The sequence below is a fragment of the Physella acuta genome, unplaced genomic scaffold, assembly GCF_028476545.2.
Source record: "Physella acuta isolate Inbredline_101_S28 unplaced genomic scaffold, ASM2847654v3 ptg001557l, whole genome shotgun sequence".
Classification (NCBI taxonomy): Eukaryota; Metazoa; Mollusca; class Gastropoda; family Physidae; genus Physella; species Physella acuta.
Window position 1 is genome coordinate 27,397 of NW_026733071.1, and position 25,822 is coordinate 53,218.

General features: G+C 38.2%; 1 protein-coding gene across 1 annotated transcript; it reads right to left on the reverse strand.

Moving 5' to 3' along the window:
* Positions 1–222: 222 nt before the first annotated feature.
* LOC131928857 (uncharacterized) lies at positions 223–25,822 on the reverse strand. The gene is made up of 2 exons (XM_059285002.1): positions 25,741–25,822; positions 223–1,373 (listed from the first exon to the last, which is right to left on the reverse strand). Exon 2 carries the CDS (start codon positions 730–732, stop codon positions 223–225), a length of 510 nt encoding a protein of 169 aa, XP_059140985.1. The 5' UTR covers positions 733–1,373; positions 25,741–25,822.

Here is a 25,822-nt window from a genome sequence, read left to right on the forward strand (position 1 = left end):
ATATATCTTTAATGTAACTAAAAGGCGTTGAGGAATTAGCCGTATAAGACACACGTTTAGAATATATCGCCACTAAGTTTTGTAAGTAAAGGAACGAATCCCCTTATTAAAGCTCAAGAACTATCAAAAGACCAGTAACAATGTCTGGATTTAACCCTACATATATCCGTTCAACCGTGACGTGGTACGGCTAACCCAACAGTGCCCTATGAAGAAATGAGATTAGCCGGACGAACCTAGAAACGGGTACTCACCCCTCTGACAGAGCGTCTGGTAGGGGGAAATGCTGGGTGTTTTGTTAAAGTCCAGGTTCGGGGACATCTCAGAATTCCTCCAGGAATTGTCCAGCACATTGAGTCTCTGGTGGTTATTGCACGTGCACGAAATGGCGCAGCACGACCTTGAGGGGTCATCGCGCGTGCAGCTGTCGTACTCAGACCGGGGGTTTCCGGATGCGCTCTTGTACAGCAGGCCTTCGTACCCGGACTTCATGAGGGGTGCGTCTCGGGGTACGGACGGGCTGTCGGAGGTTGACATGGGGTTGATCTTCCAGTCGGGGGTGTTGGAAGGTTTGCCGGCGCCCGTGTCAGTCTGGAACGGGTAGACGGAGGGTGGGGTGAAGTAGCTGGCCGACCAGGACGGCGGGTACATGCTGGGGTAGTTTCGGTCACAGTTGGTTGATTCGGAGTAGGCCGAGGGCAGGTGCCAGCCCCGAAAGGTGTAGGGGTTCATGCTCGCCAGTTTGGGAACACTTCAAGGAAATACAGAGAACTGGTGCAGTGTTGTGGCGATTTAATCCTTAATTCCAGGAAATTTTAAACTTTCTGATGTAGAATTATTAAATACTAATTACAGTTTTTAATACCATTTCATTTAGAAAACACAATGTTAATACAATGTTGATGCAGATAATTATAGGCTACGTTAAAATATTTTAAAGAAAAGTAATTTTAAATTTCACAAAATTCTCCAATAGTGTAAATTGTTATAATTTTCATAAGATTAACAATTAGTTAAGATTAATCCACTACATCACGTTGTTTATTTTAACTTCTACCACATTATCGTACAGCGTTATCTATATAGAACGTGGGTATAGAAGATTATTGTGGTTGTACAATAATCGCACTCCAGCATACACAAGAGCACCACTACAACACCACTAGAATGACGTCAGCTCACAAGAACACCATTCACGTGCGCTGGTGTATATCCCTGGCTGACTGCTTCCAGTGGGCGTGTCTGGTCTGAATGGGCGTGTCTGGATCAAAAGGGGCGTGTCTGGTTGCAGTGGGGCGTGTCTGGTATAAGGGGCGTGTCTTCCTGTACTCACTCAAGCCAAAAACCTGACCATCTTACGCCTCTTGTGTCAACTGAAAGACAAGAAGAAATCGATTAAATACATATCAAACGGTTGAGACTGAATACGATCAAAACTAGAAATAAGAATCTTAAAGTTCAACAGTAAAAGTGAAACCCAATACACTCAAAACTAGGTGAAAAAGATACGCTTATAGGTAGTATCTAAGACATTTTGTTTCCAAAATTATACAGAAAAATTCAAGTAAAACCCTGAAATAAATAAATAGGTATTGTTGCCTATTAAAAAAACACATCATGAATGCAAGCACATCAACAAAATATATATGTTTCGGTAAAACTGCTGGCCAAGAAAAAATATTAAGTCTGGTATTTTAACAGAAAGCCCAAGATAGACCTGGAGGCGGAGTCTTCTCGAAGAACTGAAGCCAACAGGGATGTCTTGGGAGACTGCAAAATTAATAGCCGGGGATAGGATTAAATGGAAGGATATGGGCATTATGGATGGAGGCTCTATGTTCCATAAGGAGCAGAGGACTAAGTCAAGTCATTGTAGCTGGCTAACACAAAAATATAGTCTGGTATTATAGCCGACTGTGGTTAAATATATTCTATTATTCAATATTTAAGTATGAGGAATTAAGCTATCAAAAATATATTCAGGTATTACATTGATACAAGTATATAAAGTGGGATTAAACTAACCAAAAACATATGTTCATGTATTATAAAGAAACAAATAATTTGGAATTTAACAATCAAAAATATTATTCAGGTTTTATAAAGACCAAAATGTACCATTTTGAATTGAAATAACTAACAAACTATAATCAGGCATATTAAAGAAACAAATTTTACAATCTTGAATAATTAACTAACCAACAACTATATTCAGTAGTTGTAAAGAGAAAAATGTATAATGTTGAGCAGAACTAACCAGTAACTATATTCGGTAATTGTAAAGTCAAAAATGAAGGCCGTAATGTGGAATTGAACTAAGCAACAAACTGTATACAGGTATTGAAACTGACAATAAAAAGGAAATGTAGGCACACGAGTTACAGACCCTGACAAGCCCTCTCAAGCGTAGCGGCAACAGGTGAGTGCATTAGCCTACAGTCAGGTGATCATTAATTACGCGCATCCTTTATGAATTATTTTAATCACTTAAAACCAGTTAATTCTTTGTCGCTGTGAACAGGGTGAATGGGAGATAATTTTAAGGGGAGGTAATTCAATTTTATTCTTCGTATATTTTCTTTCTTGTCAATGGGTATTATTAGTGTGATGATGAACTCGATTTGCATTTTTAATTCCAGGGAGGTAAGTTTTAATTAACTACTAATTTTGTGAAGAGGGCTATAGAATTTCAGTGCAGTTTTTTTTTAATGAAATAAAAATAAAAAAAAAAGAAGAAAAGAAGGGTATTATTGACTTCCGTCTACATTTCGTCCGTGTGTATGTCTCCTGCGTGTCCATATAACCGTCAAGTCTTTTTTTTGTCTTTGGGTGTGGCGTTTATGTGGCGAGCTGTGTGTGTTGGAGGGGTCGGGCAAGACGTTAACGACCCACACTGTCCCGCGTCAATGCTAGGCTAGCCTAGAAAAAAAGGTATGTAATGATGGGTGGGGGGTTGTGGGGTGGGGGTGGGGGTAGGGCAGGAGAGGTTGTCAATTTAGTTTGATGGCATAGGTAATTGAAAGAGGAAGCTCGTGTATTTGTTGGTTTCTGTTCGTTAACATATGGCGCATGTTTTGTTTTAAGTCAAAGAATAGGGGGTGGTGGGTGGGGAGGGGGGGGAGTGGCGGGGTGGGTGGGGGATCAATATGTGATATCAGCGATGATAAGAATGTGGGGATTTATATGTGGTTGTTGTAGTGATTTGTATGTGGTTAGAGTGGTGATTTGTATGTTGTTAATGTAGTGATTTGTATGTGGTTATATGAGACGATTTGAATATGGTTAGTGTAGTGATTTGTATGTAGTTGTATGTAGTGATTTGTATGTGGTTAGTATGGTGATTTGTATGTGGTTCATGTGGTGATTTGTATGTGGTTAGTGCAGTGATTTGAATGTAGTTGTATGTAGTGATTTGTATGTAGTTGTATGTAGTGATTTGTATGCGGTTAGTATAGTGATTCGTATGTGGTTAGTGTGGTGATTTATATGTGGTTAATGTGGTGATTTGTATGTGGTTAGTATGGTGATTTGCGTGTGGTTAGTGTGGTAATTTGTGTGTGGCTAATGCATGGCTAACTGTGAGGTTTTTGTGTTGCTATAGTTTGGTGGACTGTGTGTGGGTGTGGTTGATTTGTGGTCAACTGTGTGTTGTTACTGTGTATTGAACTGTATGGTGTGGTTGGTGTGTGGTGTGGAATGTGTGTGTGTATTCGGTGTGTGTCACGGAATGTGTTTGTGTGGTTACTGTGTGGTAAGCCTTCTGTGTGGTTCGTGTGGACGAGACAAAGTCAGCCATTTAAAGTGACATGCTGATAGTAAACCAACATCAACTATCCAAAGTCTAAGATTTCTGAGTCGATGTGATACCTGTTGGTAACAAAACCATACGTCTTACATATGTGACAATGCATGGAATTGTCCGGTTGCCTTGTAATCAGAGGCGTCGCCAGGGGGATGGACCGCACCGAGAATGGGGTGACACCAAGACAGAAAACATTGCGAGATTTATAGAATAAATGTGTATTTTGCCAGTTCAATGAATAGTTAATTAGAGCTAAAAATATTTTAAGTACATAATTACGATCCAGACGAGGGAGGGGGTGGTTGACACCATGACGTAAACATGCAAACTATAGAGAAAACAATGCTACACCCAGCTGTATTAACAACAGCCTATAGAAAAACATCATTAGTATTAGATGTGAACACTTTAAAGATTTTACCCGGGGGGTGGGGTATGGGGTGGGGGGGGGGGGGGGACACCAACAGAAAAATTTACAGAGAAAAATAAGGGGGGGGGGGTGACACCATGAGGTGTCGCACCGGGTGACACCCGACCGAGCGACGCCATTGCTTGTGATTTGATAACGGTGTATGGTTAGCTGAGTTTTGTATTTCTAATTTTTTATAGGTACCTCTTAAAGCTGAGTTGACTCATACAAGTTATTTAATCTCTCCTCCAACACCACCAGATCAATTCGCTACCAAGCTGCTAAAACAACCAGCCCCACCTAATAAATCACGACCAACCTACCAACAAAACATGTCCCCACACCACTAAATCAAATCACGATCAACCTACTAAAAAAACTTGTACCACATCAATAAATCAAATCACGACCAACCTACTAACAAAACTAAACATGATAAAATTAGACAATTATGACACATATTTCTATTATTCCGATCAGCCCTAAGTAATAAACTAATCTTTGAAAAAATGAGATGATCTTAATAATCCTATCTGACCTTTGATGTTGATGCTATAGATGATACACTCGATGTTTACTTGAAATATGACAAACTTTATGGACCCCTCCTTCAATCTTACTGTCTATGTAAGTAACAGAAAAAAAATATCTAAAAAACATCTAATCGATATTACCCCACATCTAAAATGGCGACAGATCTAGAAAGGGCAACTGCACTACTAGATACTATACTGTAAGACTTCCCGTCGTGGTTTAAATTGTCAAATTTAACCTTAAAATTAAATTTACCATCATTTAAAAAAAAAAGAAAGTATTTGATCAAATAATTCGCCGACAATGCAAATCCTTTGACAACAAACGCGGGTGAACACATCTCAGCCAAATCCGTTCTTTGTTTTCTAGAAAAACAACATTGCTGTTGATTGGTCATTGCCGCGTTGTTGAATAGGGTGACTTGACAAACATTGATGGGAGCCAAATCTTTTAAGCAATGTCTTCGGAACCCAAACAAAATTAGCGGTTTTAAAAGTATTTTTAAAGAAAAAAAAATAACAATGACAGAATACAATCTAAGATTTTTTTTTCTTAAGGTCAACAATGTAATGCAATGAGATGTAAAGTAATTTAGAGTGCAAGTATAGCAATCATTGGCATATATTTGTTAGTATAAACAAGCGCCGAAAAAAAGACCATTTCGATTATAGAATAGAAAAACGCCTTTTTTATTTATTTCAGGAATTAGCAGTGGCGTAGCAAGGGGAGGGCTGGTGGGGCGGCCGTCCCGGGCGCCAACCATAAGGGGGGCCAAAAAGGGTAGAAAAAAAAATATTAAAATGCTTATTTGAAACTGGGATTATACAGTCAAAGGTTGAGAAAGTAAACGGCTACATGGCTTTACACAATAATATAACTGTTTTCGACATAAACTGTGTTATAATACATACAAACATTTACGGGATAGTGACTTGCAGAGGCGTAGCGAGGTCGGATGTCACCCGGTGCGGCACTTAATGGTGTCACCCGGTGCGGTCCGCACCCCTCGCCCCCCCCCCCTCGCTACGCCTCTGGTGACTTGTAAGAAACGCCACCAACCTAGCAAACTGGGGGGGGGGCGATTTTTCACCAACTTGAATAACTACATACATAAATGAGCGGGAGGGGAGCGCAAAATTGATAGTTCACCCCGGGCGCCGGAATGGGTAGCTACGCCTCTGGGAATTAGTTTGTTATGGTTCGATCCGAGTTATTGTTAGGGCCAGTGTTAGAATAACGACGCTAGCTTTAATACCAGTGTCATCAACATGCACCATGTAGTATTATTTGTCAACAAACTATAGTTATTTAACCACATGATATAGTCACTAATATACACACAGATGTTATTTCACTACATACAATGGACATGGTATATTTACATACACACAATACGATTTTATTTTACTACCTAAAGTAGTAAGCTAGCTCCTTAAGTATGTACCTGTAAACAGGTAAGTAACTTCTTTAATACACAAGGAACTTAATACATATTATCAAATATTAGTCCCCCCACCCCCCCCCCCACCAAGTTATTTTCTTTACTTCCTCCACTCTACTCCCCCAACACTTTTTCCATGAACACGTTTCTGTATTTTCCTTTAAGTTTAGTTTAATGTCGCTTCCTTAACACAATATTAACAATTCTTTTATGTCAAACTTAGCAAAGCTAACATCACAAGACATATGACATCACGATCAATCGTGTTTTAATACCACCAACAGTGGCCGATCGATTTTTTTCAGACCATCGATTAGTTTCAGCAACATAGAGCATGCACTCTATGCACTATATTAGGATTCTTTTCTTTCTAAACCAACGTTTTTAGTTGTACTTGCCAAGTATCTGATTCTTTAAATTAATTTTTTCGTGCGATTTTTTTACCCCATTGTCCGATAGTAGAATCGTCTTAAAAAAGGGGTGTTAGGTTACTGTTTGGTAACTAAAGTACACACATAACTTGCTAATGTCAATGCTAACCCTATCCTTAACACTAAACCCCAACCCTAGTCCTACCTTACGCCTAACCCTAATTTCTAACCACAAAACTAGTCGAGATTACAATACTACTTACAACCTAAGTCACCTATTTTTGGAAGAGTCTACTATCGGGCATCAGTATTTTCAAACATCCATGTTTTCTATTTACGAAGTTTTCTTTTGAAAACTATCGCCTGCGTAAGAACAGTAACACGAATTAACGTGGGTTTTAGGAAGATACGACCCAATAAAATAAAAATAAAAATAAAATTACGCATTGAGACCCAACAATTCATAGGGCGGATGAAGTAGACTTTATCAAATTCTTGACCACGGATGGTGTTATCAGCACTATGCTCAGCCACCTATATTTTCACTAACGCAAGTGTCGGGTACCCATTAGCGCTGAGTGGACTCATGGACGTCTGCAATCACAAGTCCCGACAGAGAACTGAACTCTAAACCTTTGAGCCAGCAGTCCAGCTCTCTACCACCAACAATGCCGTCCCAAGATCCTATCGTATGATATTTCAAAGGACACGAGAGTGGAATGTGCATTCAGATTTTAACATTCTGGGTGTAAGAGGGTTCTGGTTTCATAATGTTGGCTGGTCTTGTTTAGGCAACGATGTAGACTTACTTCTGAGTGTTTTAGTCGGCTATGTGGACATACCTCTGAGTGCTTTGGTCAATGGCAGAGACATACTTCTGAGTGCTTTTGACGGCTGATAAACTTACTTCTTAGTGCTTTAGTAATGGCGGAGACATACTTCTGAGTGCTTTAGTTGGTTGATAAACTTACTTCTTAGTGCTTTAGTCGGTTTTGTGGACATACTTCTTAGTGTTTTAGCCCATGGCGGAGACATACTTCTTAGTGCTTAAAGTAGACTATATTTTTTTCTCTCTCTCTTTCCCACCCCACATTCGCCTAGAGGATAAAACGCTTGTACTAAATCTTTTTAACATAATTAAGCGTTTTAAATATACTAAAGGTAAGAAATTAAACCAATTTTTTTTATTTCAGCATTTAAAGTAGAACAAGCGATGTTTGCTAAAATGTGGTAGAGGTTTATTTTTTATTTTATTTTATTTTTTTTTTCAAATGTCGGCATGTTTATGATAACTATTTGAGTATACATTTTGAAAATACATTTATTTAAATTTAATATTGAATCTATTTTGTCATAAATCACTTAACATATCTACAATTCTATGTAACGTAACAAATCATTTTAAACATTTCATTCTTTATAAAAACTTCTACATGTGTGAAATTATATAGTTTTTATACATGTTTTATGTTCTTGTTTTTATTATGTACGAATTGTTCACTGTTTATAATATGAGGTTAATGTTTTGCAATCTTGATGAATTTGTGTTCGCTAGTCATTATATAAGCTTTAATGTATATCAGATATATACAAACATATATTTTACTTGCTCGTTTACAATACATGCCATGATGAAAGAATTCCACGGCATTGTAAAATCTTTGTACCTAGGTTATAACCGAAGAAAGGAAAAAGTAAATATATAATAATATTTTTTAAATTCTAATATCCTAAAACTGGGATGGGATCTTCTACTTTCTCAGGTGTACAGTGTACACGTGGTTAAGCTACATAGTTTAATTAAAATGTAATTGTAACAAATGAAACAAAAAATCCCAAAGAATGTTTGCCATTTACGCGTGAATTTACGAACACCTGACGTAACGTTTCTAGTCCTTTTCGAGTGATTTTCAAGCTAGAGGGAACAAGATTCTTTAGATTTGTTTCGTGAAAAAAACACACATTTGGTTCTCCTTATTCTTAATACCAGCTGTTACTGAACACAATTTGGGCCTTTCACTGTATGGTTTGGAAAATCTACAATAAATATTTATTTTAGAAAAAGAAAATTGTATTTTTATTTGACGCTGATCGGTGTAGAGTGTAGATAATCGTTACATTTTAAGTTTCTTTAATCACGTAAAATCATATTTAGTTTGTCGCCACAAAGTCGCAATAAAACGTGATAATTATCTGAAATTTAAAAAGAAATAACGTTTATACTTCACGGGTACCAACACCCGATACATACAGGTATATTTTAAAGCGAAAAACAAAATACACACTTAATTGCAGACGATTTATTAAATATTTTTACGCAACACATAGCTTTGTCCAAGCAAGTACAAACTACAATGCAGCAGTTATTTGATTTTGGAGTTGTCTCTCCTAGAAGAGTGTCCTCAGCAGTCGAGCCTCATCTACCGGAGAAACGAGGGTTCGAACTCGAGACTTTTCGGTTTAGCAACCATGAGCTTTTCCGACTCGACCTCGACGACCCCTAATGATGGCAATCATTGTTGAGTTTATGAAGTAGTATTAAATAATGTAGAGTAAAAAAAACAAACAACACAGCATCAATTTGTTTAAGTACCTGAAGCTGTTTAAAGAAGATGGTATGGTGTAGAATCCAGATTAAGGACCAGCTGGCGAAAATTGGGGGAAAGAAAAAAAAAAAAAAATCTCGCTACATCCAAAAGAAATCAAAAGAATCATAACAATCAGACAATCACAAATGGGGTGTGTAACGCATCTAAACTACAAAAAGTCAACGGATTTTTACAAATTAACACGCAACAAATTATTTTCAGACTCAGAACAGGTCACAACAGACTGAAATTACACTTGTATAAAAAACTAAAAGTTGGGTCAGGCGAAATTTTCCCATGTGGCAAGGCCCCGGAGAATACAGAGCACGTCCTTATACAACCAGACGCGATCCAAACACTGGCCCCTATACACCCCACTCAAGGAAAAACTGGATGAGGCACCCGCGGATATGGAGACCACAGTCCAGTTCATACACAAATTTGGACTCGTTTAAATCATCCAACATGAATACAATTAAGAACGAAGAAGAAGAATCCATATTTATTTTTTATCCATATTTATTTTTGAACCAACATTAATGATATTTATACTCGATACCGTTGTCTGCCGCTTGCTGTATTTTTTTTGCAAATATTGAATCCTTATTACACGAAAGTAATTTAAACATTAAGTGATGTTTATTGTCTAACGATTGATAAAAATTTAACTGTGTCTATTTTTAGAAGCTCTGGCTGGCGGCGTGGAAGAGCGGATGGATACAAACAAAGTGTTACTGGTTCGAATTCTCATTTTTATAGTTTCTATTGACTTCACAACAAACACTTCACATTTATACAATAAACACAGAGAGAAGTAAATAAAACACGGTGCAAATGTGGCGTTTTCAGATCCGGGTTCACGTTTACAAAACAGTTCCCAGTAAATTAAAAAAACCGCATACTTTAAGAACTATGCATAATAAATAATTCTTAAACTACCTTTTTATTTTAAAAACTGGCCTTTATAGTTTACAGATAGAAAAAGTAAAAGCTAGATGCTAAGACGTTTTGAATTCTTACAATGTAGGCAAACTTTAGATAAGTACGGAATTTATATGAATATCACATCAGTATTGGAAATGAAGTTTAGAATTTAGATTTTCGTCAGAGAAGCGCTGACCGCACGCGAACTAGTTGGGTGATCTAGTATAGATCCAGGTGGACTTTGATAGGTAGGGCACATTTACCTTTTTTTAGTGCACATCAAACTAAAAATGAAAAGGTGTTTATAAATTGAAGAGGTCGGTTAAAATGTTAACATGTGCTCGAACTCGCGCATGTGCAGTCGCTACTTCCAGGCTGAGAGCTTGTTTGTAATTGAAAAAAAAAAATTCAATTTGCTAATGGGTGAGCCATGAAGGTGGGTGGGCCACTCATGGCCCGCGCTTGAAAGAGGCGACATTTTTATACCCGGTGTTTCCTCACCGACCCGCGGAGGAGAGTTCCGAGTTGCCTCAGTGTCATCGTGATGCGAGCCACGTGGCGAGGGTTTAAAAATAGGGACTCGAGTGGAGGCGCTCATTAAAAACAGGGGTGGAAGGTTCGGTGGAGGGGTGGAAGGTTCGGTGGAGTAGACGGACGCCGGGCAGGATGGGAGAGAGGATTTTCATCAGTAAATATGAAAAAAAAAATACCCGAATGTATGGGGTGTTGTGTGTGGTGGGGGAGGGTGTGTTGAAAGCTGGGTGATAACTGTGAGGGGGGTGTCAGGGGTGGATGAATTGTGGAACGCATACTCTCGGGACCGGGGGGATTAGACGTACCGACCGTGGGGGGAGGTAAAAATGTCACGTGGTATCAGCAGGCCATGACACGGTGTGAAACCTGTGCGAAAAGCCTGGCTATCGCGACATGCGCATGCGTGATTAGATAATCTATCGCCAAATATAAGACGTTCTCTCCGGCGTCTAAGTCGAAAAAATAAAGAAAAAACAAACAAACTTGATTTGTGTATGTGTGAAGATACTTCAAACTTCGTTAATTGTAAACTTAGAAAAATAAACAAACGTGATCAGATACAGGATTGTAGTGAATTCACAAAAAAATATTTCATTAACAAATGCCAGACGTAATCAGCGTCTTGTTCAAGGTCTTGAGACGTCTGCGAGTCTCAAGGAATCTCAGACGTGGGCCTTTGTACCGGAAGCAGATTGTTTCTGACCGGTAGAGGCTTTAGGAACTTGACTGGAGAAGGGTGGGTGTGTGTGTGGGGGGGGGGGGGGTAGGTATTTTCAAAGTAGCTTTTCGTATTTCATACATGCGGGGATGTTGGGCATTTATGTTATTTACCAGGAAGGGAGGGGTGTGGGGGGGGGTAGTCTGTTTTTCTAAAACAAGAAAGGAAAACACAAGGTTTTACTATTCGGGATTTGGGAGATTGTAGGAGTTGGGTTAAGTTTTAGTGGTGACAATTTTTTCAGGGATGTGAACAGTTCACATGCGTATAACTTTCGTTTTAAAACACTGCTTGAAAGCGAGAGAAGAAGTTACTGAGGTAACACGTGAGTAACATGAACTCACCCACAACACACGTGAGACCATTACAACACACATGAGACCATTACAACACGTGAAACCACTACAACACACGTGAGACCATTACAACACACGTGAGACCATTACAACACAGAGACCACTACAACACAGAGACCATTACAACACACATGAGACCATTACAACACATGTGAGACCATTACAACACAGAGACCATTACAACACAGAGACCATTACAACACAGAGACCATTACAACACAGAGACCATTACAACACACGTGAGACCATTACAATTGAGACCATTACAACACACGTGAGACCATTAGAACACAGGTGAGACCATTACAACACAGAGACCATTACAACACACATGAGACCATTACAACACATGTGAGACCATTACAATTGAGACCATTACAACACACATGAGACCATTACAACACACATGAGACCATTACAACACACGTGAGACCATTACAACACAGAGACCATTACAACACACGTGAGACCATTACAACACACGTGAGACCATTACAACACACGTGAGACAATTACAACACAAGTGAGACCATTAAAACACACGTCTGTACTAAACACGTGTATGACTTGGAAATTCACACAGCGCACGTGTGACCTCGAATATCCCTGTTAACTCTACTGCAGGGCGTGTAACGACAGTTGGCAGTTGGTGTCTGGTAGATGTGTTTTAACACAGAGGTAAATCTAATGTTTTAAGATGTTCCAATGTTTTAGGTGTTTCAAAATCAGGTAAATGTAATGTTTTAATCTGTTTCAAAATATGGTAAATCTAATCAGAGGCGTAGCGACCCTTCCCGGCGCCCGGGGACAAACTTTCAATTTTCACCCTTCCCCCACCTCAAACTTTCGATTTGCACCCCCCCCCCCCCCGTCAAACTTTCAATTTGTTTTTGTAACCCATTTCGGCGCCCCCTAAGGTCGCCGCCCGGGGACACATGTCCCCCCCCCCCCGTCGCTACGCCTCTGAATCTAATGTTTAAAGTTGTTACTAAAAAAAAGTAAAAATAACGTATTATGATGTTTCAAAATTGTGTATTGGTAGATATACTCAGAGCATATTCACCTCTTGGATTAATACAGATGACACACAGGAGACATAGATATTTGTCTTAGCCAGGAGACACAGATGTTGGTCTTAGTCTGGAGACACAGATATTGGTCTTAGCCATGAGACACAGACATTGATCTCACACACGCGACACAGAAACACAGACAAACATACAGACAGACATACAGACAGACCTCGCGCGGACGACGTGCACCGACCTCGTCTGTCAAGCGAGAACCCATCGCGGGTGTTTCGTTTGCTGCACCAAACAAGGACAGACGACATGCCGACCCCGTCTGTCATCCGGCATCTGTCACGTGACGTGATGGCTATTGTCTGCCTACAGAAACACGTTGTCTGTGTCTGCATGTCTTGTCTGTCGTTCTGCTGTGGTCTGTCGGCGTGTTGCTCATTAAGGCGGGTATCAAAGACAGAGACATTCTCCATGTCGGTAGCCTACTCTCTCGTAACCTCTAGGACAGTCATTACATGTGACACAGTGACCATATCTACACCAGTCGTCACATCTACACCAGTCACCACATCTACACCAGTCACCACATCTACACCAGTCACCACATCTACACCAGTCACCACATCTAGTCACCACATCTACACCAGTCACCACATCTACACCACACCAGTCACCACATCTACACCAGTCACCACATCTATACCAGTCACCACATCTATACCAGTCACCACATCTACACCAGTCACCACATCTACACCAGTCACCACATCTACACCACACCAGTCACCACATGTACACAACTCACCACATCTACATCAGTCAAAACATCTACCACATTCACCACATCTACCACATTCACCACATCTACACCAGTCACCACATCTACACCACACCAGTCACCACATCTACACCAGTCACCACATCTACACCAGTCACCACATCTACACCAGTCACCACATCTACACCAGTCACCACATCTACACCAGTCACCACATCTACACCAGTCACCACATCTACACCAGTCACCACATCTACCCAGCCACCACATCTACACCAGTCACCACATCTACACCAGTCACCACATCTACACCAATCACCACATCTACACCAGTCACCACATCTACACCAGTCACCACATCTACCCAGCCACCACATCTACACCAGTCACCACATCTACACCAGTCACCACATCTACACCAATCACCACATCTACACCAGTCACCACATCTACACCAGTCACCACATCTACACCAGTCACCACATCTACACCAGTCACCACATCTACACCAGTCACCACATCTTGTCGTCTACAGAATGGACATCTACAATGTTATCTCCTAAATTGACATCGTATACTAAATGGATATTTATTTTGTAGTTTACTTCATGGACATTTATTTTGGGCCGATTCTAGTCGGAATAAGATACGCATGCGATACGCATGCGCAATGGAGAGAAACTACGACTTGCCTTAGCGGCGATGTTTTCGATGGTACTGCGCATGCGTGTGTTTACAACCGCAGAACCCTAATACCAACCCTAATCCTATCCTTAACCCTATCCCTAATCCTATCCCTAACCCTAGCCCTAATCCTAACCCTAACCCTAGCCCTAATCCTATCCCTAACCCTAGCCCTAATCCTATCCCTAACCCTATCTCTAATCCTACCCCTAACCCTCATTCTAGCCCTAACCCTAGCCATAGGTCACTGCGCATGCGCAGAACTATCTTTTGCCGAAAAATCTTATTCCGAGTAGACACTTCGTTTATTTTGTAGTATACTACATGGGCATTTATTTTTTCATATACTAAATGCACATTTTTTATGTTAACTTATAAATGTGATGAAAATAATATCTATAATATAAGCGGGCTGAGCGTGTCCTTCCTTCCGTCCGTCATCGCTATAGATTTTGGGACTATAAAAGTAAACTGCGCACCACGCTGTGCTTTTCAGTGCACCGCAGTGTCTTATTATAAGTATTAGAGTAGGGTTTGTTTATATAGCGGCATAGAGCTATTTTATAATTGCCACGTAAAGAGAATATTAAATACATGCACATTGCTAAAACATATTAAAAGGATCAATGTCAAATATTGTTTTCGTTAATATTCCTAGAGAAAGTGGATACATTTTAATAACATAATAGCTGTAGGTTAGAAAAATCTAATTAAACTGTTTAGTAATTTTGCCAAGGGAGGTATTTTAAAAATAAATTGAACTCACGCTAAAAATGTGAATACAAAATCTGCAAGACGGAATAATTGTTGGAATAATATAATTAGCAAAATGTGAATGCAAATTATGCAGAAGTGTAAAAGTACATTATTGTTGGAATATTATAATTAGCATTGATTGATAAAAGGCTATTTTTTATTTATTTTATTCACTGAATGTAATGTTTACTACTTATAATTTTTAATCAACTATTAAGCACTATTATAGACGCATCATCACGTTCATTCGGTGCGCAATGGTTTTAGTTATGAAACTATTGTAAATTTTTAAAATTTAAAGTACTGGGAAAAAATGCGTGAATGGATAAAGTGAAATATTATAGGTAAAACACGGATATTTTAAATACTGCCTATTATTATACTGTTTACTAATTATTATTCTATCTTTCGGTTTGCGGACAATCTAAGGGTTTTATAGGAGAGGCGTAGCGAGGGGGGGGGGGGGGCATATGTCCCCGGGTGCCAACCTTAGGGGGCGCCAAAGTGGGTTGGAAAAAATTTGCGAGGGGGGGGGGGTGGTGGAAATCGAAAGTTTTAGGGCGGGGGGGGGGGGACAGGGGTGCAAATCGAAAGTTTGAAAGGGGTGCAAATCACCGGAAAGGGCGCGATTTGGCGCTACGGGCTAGACTGTGAGCAATATGCCTTTATGATTGCATTTAAATTGTGTTTATGTTATGAGTGTTGTGTTTGTTTTTTCGTTTGTGTTTTTTTTGCGTTCGTTTGTGTTGTGTTTAGTTTTTTCCTGTTCCCAAGTTGGTACATTTAAAAAAGATTTACCGTGGCGGAGCACGGGATGCAGCTAGTGCCTTTATATAGCTTTGATCACATTTTCATGTGGTATTTCAATTTAATACAGGAACAGATATTGTAAGCTGGATGGTCCAGGTCTAGCTTGCAAAGCTATATCGTTTGAGACGCTATTCAACATCTAACTCATATCCACATTGGCCAAAATGTAGCCTATTTAATATAAAGTTAAATATATTATCCTATCAGTCGACATATGTAGTCCAAGCATTGCATATTCTACCGCATTTTCTACAACGCCCTATACAACGTGACGTTGTATAAGTAAATTTCGGGAATTTTTAATACTTTCTTATTTATTAAACTCGAGACAGGCTTAAAAATCAGAGGTTAAAAAAAGAGGTGAAGACTATGAAAGTTAACAACAAACAGGATACAAGAAAATGACTATTTTGGAGGTGAATCACTTCATATGCCTAGGAAGTTTAGTAAGCAATCATGATGAGGACATCAAAAGCCGTATCAATAAGGCCAGGTACATATTCAACACCCTTAGCACAACCTGGACGTTCATGCTTTACAAATGACGACGGTTTAACAGAAAACTGTTCTCTTCTATGGTTCTGGAACGTGGAGAGTAACAAAACTCATAACAACAAACTTCAGACTTTCATTAACGGGTGCCTGTGTCGTGTATCGAACTCCAGGTGGCCCGGAAAACTAGGCAAAACCAGAGAAACAAAAAAGCGTAAATGGGCATGGATTGGACACACCTTGTGTAAACCAATTGGCATCGTCACCAGACAGGCACTAGATTGGAATCCTTAAGGAAAGAGGAAAGTAGGTAGGCCAAGGGAGACATGGAGGCGCACAGCGGGGAAGCAGCTGGCAGAGGCAGGACTGTCATGGGGGACTGCCAGGAAGCAGAGGCAGGACTGTCATGGGGGACTGCCAGGAAGCAGCTGGCAGAGGCAGGACTGTCATGGGGGACTGCCAGGTAGCAGCTGACAGAGGCAGGACTGTCATGGGGGACTGCCAGGAAGCAGCTGGCAGAGGCAGGACTGTCATGGGGGACTGCCAGGTAGCAGCTGACAGAGGCATGACTGTCATGGGGGACTGCCAGGAAGCAGCTGGCAGAGGCAGGACTGTCATGGGGGACTGCCAGGAAGCAGCTGGCAGAGGCAGGACTGTCATGGGGGACTGCCAGGAAGCAGCTGACAGAGGCATGACTGTCATGGGGGACTGCCAGGAAGCAGCTGGCAGAGGCAGGACTGTCATGGGGGACTGCCAGGAAGCAGCTGGCAGAGGCATGACTGTCATGGGGGACTGCCAGGAAGCAGCTGACAGAGGCAGGACTGTCATGGGGGACTGCCGGGAAGCAGCTGGCAGAGGCAGGACTGTCATGGGGGGACTGCCAGGAGAATTGTCGGTGACCGACAAAAGTGGAGGGAGCTTTCTGTGACGGCCCCATGTGTTTTGGGCACAAAAATGAAAATGATTAAGTAGGCCATTTGACCATTTGAAAAGTTGTCAGTGAAGCAGAAACACCCGGAATGTCGTGGACCCAACTTGGAGGAATCGCTCAAAACCGAGTACGATAGACAGATTTGGTTGCGTCCCGGAGCGTGATATAATCGGTTACGCTTTGATACACTTGACTTAGATTTCAGTTAGTTATTTAAAGAACTATTTTTCCAAGTATAATGTGAGCCTTAAAATAAGGACCGCTTATATTTGTTGCAAAATACGACCAATCTTCCTGTACGACTGTTGCTAATTACTGTCACATAATAAATTCATCACGTCACATTTGTAACCCCGTCTACAAAATGGAACAACCTTGCTCCATTATCTCATAAAATGGTAAAACCTCGCACCTTTATCTTTAAAAAAATAGTACCCAAATCAAAATTGTACAACTTTGCGTCCCTATGTTCCAAATCGGTAGAACCTTGCTACATTGCCTAACAAAATGGTACAATCACGCAACCCTATCTTTAAATAATGGTAGAACCCACCAACCCTACTAACAATTCTACCCACACCCAAGTTTTAATACCCACAGGAAACTGTACCAAGCTGAAATAACTTTTACACTGACATAGTGTCAAACCGGAAGTACTACGTCACAAATTTATATCTGTCTGAGCTAGCTTAGCTTTAAAAAGTATCTGGCATACATTTTGTAAACAAAAGTTGTGTGGGCGTGACATCAATCTATGACAAGAAGCAATATAGATGCATTCGTCGTCGATTCTCATTGTTGTCGTGCAAAAAAAAATGCACAATGTCGCAACAATGAAATCATCAAGGTCTAAAATTATATTTTCACATTAAAAAAAAATAATTGAACGCAATGATCACCAAAGTTCAAATTGTCAACTTTAAATAAGTTCCAATTTTCACAAAGTTACGTGCAATCGTCATACATTTCACACAGATAATCTAATAAACCATGGCAAGAGAATATTTGTTCTTTGTGATGAACCTATTAAGCAATTACCAAACATTGAAAAATTCAACTGAACGTCAACATTAACTGTTAATATAGTCTTATCAGTTTAATAATACAGAAAAACATGATGTAGACCAAAACAGTAACAGGAAACTTAAAATTAATGTAAATATAATGATAGTAAACAAATAAAACAAAACTATTATTCACCAAAAGGACTTCATCTAAATAAATAACAGGCTTTAAAACAATAACGGAAAAAATCAGTTTAAACTCTTCATAAAATTTAAAATAAAACCGATCACTTGATTTTTTAATACTTATCAATAGTCATATTCTTTAAAAATTATTGAAACAGCTGTGAAAAAATAAACCACTAGTTTTTTTTCTATTTGCAATATAAAACAAGTTAATTAAACAAGTAATTTAAAAAAGTCTAGTGACAATTTTAGCGCAATTTCCTTGTGTTATCTAAAAATAGCTCTGTCGTAGCGTAAATCAAGAGCAGGGTTAGTAAAACCATTGGTTAGTTATTAAAACGTTTTTTATTTTAAAAAAAATCAGTATTTTACATGTTTTATTTACAATAGAGTAACATGACTAAAAACCATTGCGCGCCCAGCTACCGAACGTGACGTCGCAGCCATTGAACGTGATGGCGCAGCTATTGAACGTGATGACGCGTGTGGTGTGGTTGCATAAAATGCCTACTAATTCGGTCCAAATTTTAATTAATTCAAAAAAAATTTTGTGACCGAACGAAAGGATATTTTTGAAAACTTTCTTCGGCAATATTGTTCTAAATTATGGCAGGAATCGATTGGTACATGTTTCAAGTCGCTAAATGGTCTGGTTGCCGAGATATGGGCCAAAAACTGCATTTTGTCGAGGTTTTTTGGCTTTTCCGGGAAATACATGAAAGAAACCCGGAATTTTTATGGCCTATGTTCATCCTCGTAACTTGCTTTACATAATTGCTTTTGGAACTAGTCATCGATATTGCTTCGTTGAGGAGGAGATACGACTTAAAGCTGCGGACACACATCCATCCATCCATCCATCCATCCATTCATTCATACATCCAGAAATGACGGGTTAATAAACGCAATTCTCCAGAATGGAAATTGCGCTAAAAAGTCTAGTGACATTTGTGCGCAATTTCCTTATGTTATCTAAAAATAGCTCTGACGTATAATGTTGGGGTGCGTTCAAGCTAGAAGAACAATCGGTTTGTAGGTGTTTATGTAATTTTAAAATTTGTGACCGAACGAGAGAATATTTTTAAAAACTTTCTTCGGCAATATTGTTCTAAATTATGACAGGAATCGATTGGTACATGTTTCAAGTCGCTAAGATTCTGGTTGCCGAGATATGGGCCAAAAACTGCTTTTTTTCGAGATTTTTTGGCTTTTCTGGGAAATCCATGAAAGAAACCCGGAATTTTTATGGCCTATGTTCATCCTCGTAACTTGCTTAACATAATTGCTTTTGGAACTAGTCATCGATATTGCTTCGTTGAGGAGGAGATACGACTTAAAGCTGCGGACACACATTCATCCATCCATCCATCCATCCATCCAGAAATGACGGGTTAATAAACGCAATTTTCCAGAATGGAAATTGCGCTAAAAAATTGCATTAACTTGCAATAAAAGTTATGTTTAAAATTTAATCTGTTCTGTATTTGATAATGCTTGAATTTTATACCGTTTTAATTTGCCATAGTTTTAGTTTATGATCGAAACTATTATAAATATATATATATATATATATATATATATATATATATATATATATATATATATATATATATATATATATATATCGTATGAAATAAGAAAATAAACTAGGAAGCTGTAACCTTGTGATAAACCGAGTATTAAAACTAAACGATATAAATCGAGAAAACTGTGATAACAAAGCAGAGGCGTAGCTACCCTTCCCGGCGCCCGGGGACAAACTTTCAATTTGGCGCCCCCTCGGGAGCAAATTTTCAATTTGCACCCCCTCCCTTAAACTTTCGATTTGCACCCCCTCAAACTTTGATTTGCACCCCCCCCCCTCTCTCAAATTAATTGTAGTGCAAAAATGCAGCTAAAATGACATTTTAATTTGTTTTTGCAACACATTTTGGTGCCCCCTAAGGTCGGCGTCCGGGGACATATGTACCCCCCTGCCCCCCTCCCCCCCCCCCCCATCGCTACGCCTCTGTAACAAAGACCGAGATTCTTGTAAGACAAACTTGTCATTTTGGACCCAGTCCCTCACCCGTTGTATAAGTGCTATATTATTTTATGTATTTCTTCATATGAATAGACTAAATTTAATTCGGTGATTAAAATATTTGCGGCATTTTAAATAAATCATATAACTCACAAGCTATTGTAGAAAGTCGGTTGTTAAAGTTTTGTTATATAATATTTTTGTTAAATTAAGAAAATCAAAGCTTAACCGGTGATGGCAATATATTCAGTTAAACGTCCTAAATACCAAACACTTTGAAAACATGAGAATCCAGAAAATCAGTTATAAGGTTGGTTGTGGTTGCATTATAGTTATACCCACCCCAACACAGTGTAACACAAAATCAGAGGCGTAGTCGGGTGGTGATTGGGGGGGGGGGGGGGGAGTGGGGAGGGACCCCAGCAATGGATTCCAAAGAAAACATTCCCCCAGTGAGCATCGGTGTGTTTGTGTGGCTTTGAGCTCACAGTCTCAAACTTTTGAATGTCGTAAAGGCAACAGTTTTGAACAGAGCCCTTAACAGGTAGTTAATCGGAAGCGCGTCCAACCCAACCATCTCTCCCCCCCCCCCCCCCACACCCACCCACCACAAGACGGAATTTAAAGAAGAAATCATGTTTGTAGAATGTATAAAAATAAGTAATAATTTAAAAATAATCATAAATGCCTGTGTATAAATGTAAATTTTGTTTTGAACTACCACACCGTAGAATTGTGACGTCTTTTACCAACAACATCACCGAGTAGTAAGAACAACAACAATGACTAAGTTTTCAAAGGATAACATGAATTCTCTAGGGTTTAGTGAAACTTTGTTAAATCGTTTGCTGCTAGAGAGAACACGATACACTTTCTTGCTCAACTGCCATAGACTATGAAAGGTAACTAGTGATGTCTGTAATAAATCCCCACTGTAACATCAGCGGCATTAAATATACTTGCAACACGGGATTAATGGGTGGGAAGGGGGTGTAGGCGAGCTATTCTGATTTGTTGAGTTAATTGCATGTTTCATACATTAGCGAGTACACTGCTCACTCGTGTGTATGTGTGTGGTATGTGTGTGTGTTTGTGTGTGTGTGTGTTTCAATTTGTTTAAACCACGCATGTCACGTGTTGCATGTGTCACATGATGTCAGTGTAAAATGTCACTATGTGACACAACTCAACTGATTCAATCCTTTTATGGAAAGTTTAGACAAGTTTCCTGATTAAAAATGAAGTCCTTCCCATCACAGTAACTAAACAAGATACATTTTGTCAGCCGGCTTGGTATTGTAAGCAAATATACTTATAGTAACAAGAGCCTGCCATTCTACTATTCCTATAGCCTAGAACAGTAGTTCTTAACTTGGGTTCAATCGAATCCCAGGGGTTCGGTGAGTCAGTTTCAGGGGTTCGGCGGAAATCAAGATACACACCAGTCTCATATGATTTAAGATTTGTTTTTGTCAGTGCGGACTATGGAACTATTAAGAAGGGTTTGGCGAATGCGCATTTGAAACGGGTGGGATTCAGTACCTCTAAAAAGGTTAAGAACCACTTTTCTAGAACAATACTCGAACTATTATTAAAATTAAACTACTTGACTTCATTAACATAGAAGTGTGATGTAAATCAGAGGCGTAGCGACCCTTCCCGGCGCCCGGGGACAAACTTTTCGATTTGCACCCCCCCCCCCTCAAACTTTCGATGTGCACCCCCTCAACCTTTCAATTTATTTTTTCAACCCATTTTGGCGCCCCCTAAGGTCGGCGCCAGGGGACATATGTCCCCCCCTCCCCCCCCTCGCTACGCTACTGATATAAATATAATACAGACTTTAGGTAAAGTTTATGTCTGTAACATACATCTAAGTTATTTTTAACTCTACCCCATATAACTGTTTAAACAAACTGTCCTCGACAGAAAAAAAATAATCTTGTAAGAAAACGTATTAATCATTTAAACTCTTGTTAGTTATTTATAATACAACTTTGTTTATCCATGTAATTATTAATTAGATATGCACGAATCAATTATATTTTAAAAATAAATAAATAAAGTAGATTTAAAGCTATTATTAGGAAGCGTGTGTCAAGGCTCTCTAAACGATTGCGTATTTCTGGATTATAATTATAATTATAATCATATTATGTGGTAAAGTTTGCTTTATCATATATCACTAATTTCAACTGTATATGACACAAGTCTTCTGATTAAATATTTCTGGTATGAAGAGGAGAATTTGTTGAAGCTTAAATTCACTTGCGCTAAGTAGCTGGTTTTGGTAAAGGTAATCTTTGTAATTGGTGGCTTATCAATAGCTACACACATTGAACATGCTCATACACACAAGAGCAGATGGTAGGTCAACACGTGTGTGTATGTGCGTGTGTTTGTGTGAATGATGTTTCGACATGTGTATATGTGTTTGTGTACGGGTGTCTCTATACGTATTTAGAGATATGCGTGTGTTTGCATGTGCGTGTATTTTTTTTTGGTGTGCGTGCGTGTTTGTATATGTGTTTTGAGATGTGCGTGCGTGAGTGTGGGTGTGTGGGTGTTTAGTATATGTGTGTGTATGCGTATCTGTATATGTGTTTCGACATGGGCGTGTGCGTGTTAGTGAGTGGGTAATGTTATTCTGTGTGAGATTGATTATGTGTCCCTACACGTGTGATTTAGACAACCCTTGCACGCAATCGATCAACAAAACGTGTACTCACGGTAAGCACATGAGCCATGGACACATTTTATATCTATAGACGGTTATAAGTGTACTTTATATAGAAATATACGTTGTTTAATGTAGTTCTACATTAAAGCCATACGACTATTGCAATATGGTCATATAAACACACCCATATTAATATTACATGTTCGTGATTTATTGTCATTTGAATCGTTATACAGCTAAAACGTTTTTTAATACTTACAATATTTATTCAAAATGTAACAAAATTATTGTATTAAATATTAATAAAACTGCGGTTGTTTTGGTTATTTATTGTGTTTATCTTTGATACTGGTAACTTTAAACACCTTTAATAAAGTGTATATTTTACTTTGTTGGTTACTTCAAATTGTTCTAAATTAGATTATTGTTGTATTTTGTCGTTGTAATTGGCGTATGTTTTTGTTGGCTTTCCTTCTGTGTTAAGATTTATACGTGCTGCATATACCATATTTATTTTGTGTTTTTAACAAGGTTCTTGGGTACTGTGAAACTTGGTTTTAAAAATTTAGCTTTACATTAATTTTTTTTAATTGCTACATTTTGAAACTATTAGACGATACGTTAAAATATTGTTCATAAAGACAAACTGTTTAATTTTAAAGTATCATACTATCTGTTCAAAATTTTCTTAAACATTGTGACTTTTTATTCTTTTAATAGTGTGTTTAAAATTATTTCGGTTTTAAAATGGATTAAATTCAAGACTTGCTGGATAATTTATTTACATTTTACATATTTGTCTTAGCGCAAGTTCTAAAAGATTATAGCACATAGAACTAGATCTAACTACACAATTATATGCTGGTTGGTTCCAGAATTTTCACACACTTTTCTAATTTTCAAATGTCATATTGGTCGATTTTTAAGTACTTAATTTAATTTTGAAACACACAGCTACTTAAAACACGTACCGGCCTAATTAAAGATTTGGCTAATTATTATCCATTTTAATCAAAACTTTAACAAGTAAATAAATTTTACTTAGCTTACATTTTATTATTTCTAAATTGGCAGTTGCAAAAAAAAGTTACAATTAATGGCTTACATTTCGAGATTTTTTTATATAATTTTAATTAAACTATTTGCTTAAAATTAATGACTTAACCAAATCTATTACTTTAGATGGTATAGTTAAAATGAATTGTTTCAAAAGGAAAATTAAAATTTTTAAAACAGCAAATAAAATTTTTAATGTTTGATAATAGTAATAGGATTTTTACTTATTGAGTTGATAATGAATTATCAAATAATGCACAATTGATGATACGCCTTTTTAAAAAGTTTCATGTTAAAATTGGTGTGATTTTTTGCTATTGCTGTTATGTTAATTAGCATCCTGGCAATTAACAAATCGTGTTAGCTTCAATTAAGCTGGACATAAACAACCCGTTCATAACACTGAACTCAACTTGAACCCAATTTTACATTAAGCTCAAGACGTAAACTTTACGTTGAAGCCAACTTCAACACATTTCTACTTGAAATATCTGAGTTTAAAAAAAATGTAGATCTGTATATCTGTAGATAATGTAGATCTATTTTTAAAAGATTGCTGGCAGATATTTTTGTAAATTGATCCAGAATAATTTTATTTGCTTATACTAGACTCAAGTTTTACCAATAAAAAAAAATATTAAAAAATAAATAAATGATTGTCACAAAGTTCTAGGAAACAAGGTCTTATTCCTAGTGGAAACAGAAATCTTCAACTTATAACTTAAATTTAATAAGATACATAGACAGTTAAAGAACATGTTAAACTAGTAATGAACAATCAATATAAAAATAAATTAACCACCCATATAATAGACCGACCATTCAAATGATTTTAAAAATTACCACCAACATACAAATGATTTGACCATCGATATGAAAAATAAATTGACTCTCCAAAATCTTATGATCATCTATATAAAAACTGTGGTCATCCGTGTAAATAAAAGTAATTAACCGTATATACCACACAGGTATATAGATGGTGCCAACTTTTCAGACCAAATATCTGACTACCATTTCTTAAACGCCACACCGCCATATCAATGTGATACATGTCCTTACACGCTGACTAAGTTTAATAACACATGTTTTAAATCCTGTCATATTTCATTACATTCTAATAACAAACACACCCGCATTAAAAGCGAGGGGGAGGAGGGGGGGTAGTTTTTATAATGTAATTTATGTTCACAGTTTTAAAGACCTATACGTTTTTGATTTTATTATTTTATTTGACAAGGCGAATAATCCGAACGAGGACACTAAAAAACATGAAAACAAAACACTCCAATAAATAATGTTTAAAACTAAAATTCTCGCGTCATTACACTTTATATTATGTCATTTATTTAACTGGAAAATATTAATTACCCGTAATAATAGGTTAAATACCTGTATTGTGAATTACCTGTGAATATGACGACTTAAGTGTGAGAATCCTGCGTATTCTGTTACTAGATGTTACACACTGTAATTAACAGACCACCATTGGACACGGTCATGCAAGCAGGTACCTACAACTACGGTTATAGAGTCTACACCTTCTAATCGTATCGCTAAATCCCACTGACAAACCCTGAAAAAAACCTGTTAGTTATTCCAGACTACAAAAGCACAATAAAAGAGTTTATGGAACGTTACCTGGCGCTGTAGTGTCCCCCACACATAGGAATTACATTAACATCCTCCCGGGCTACGGTCCCTTGTTGTGTGTGCACATCCG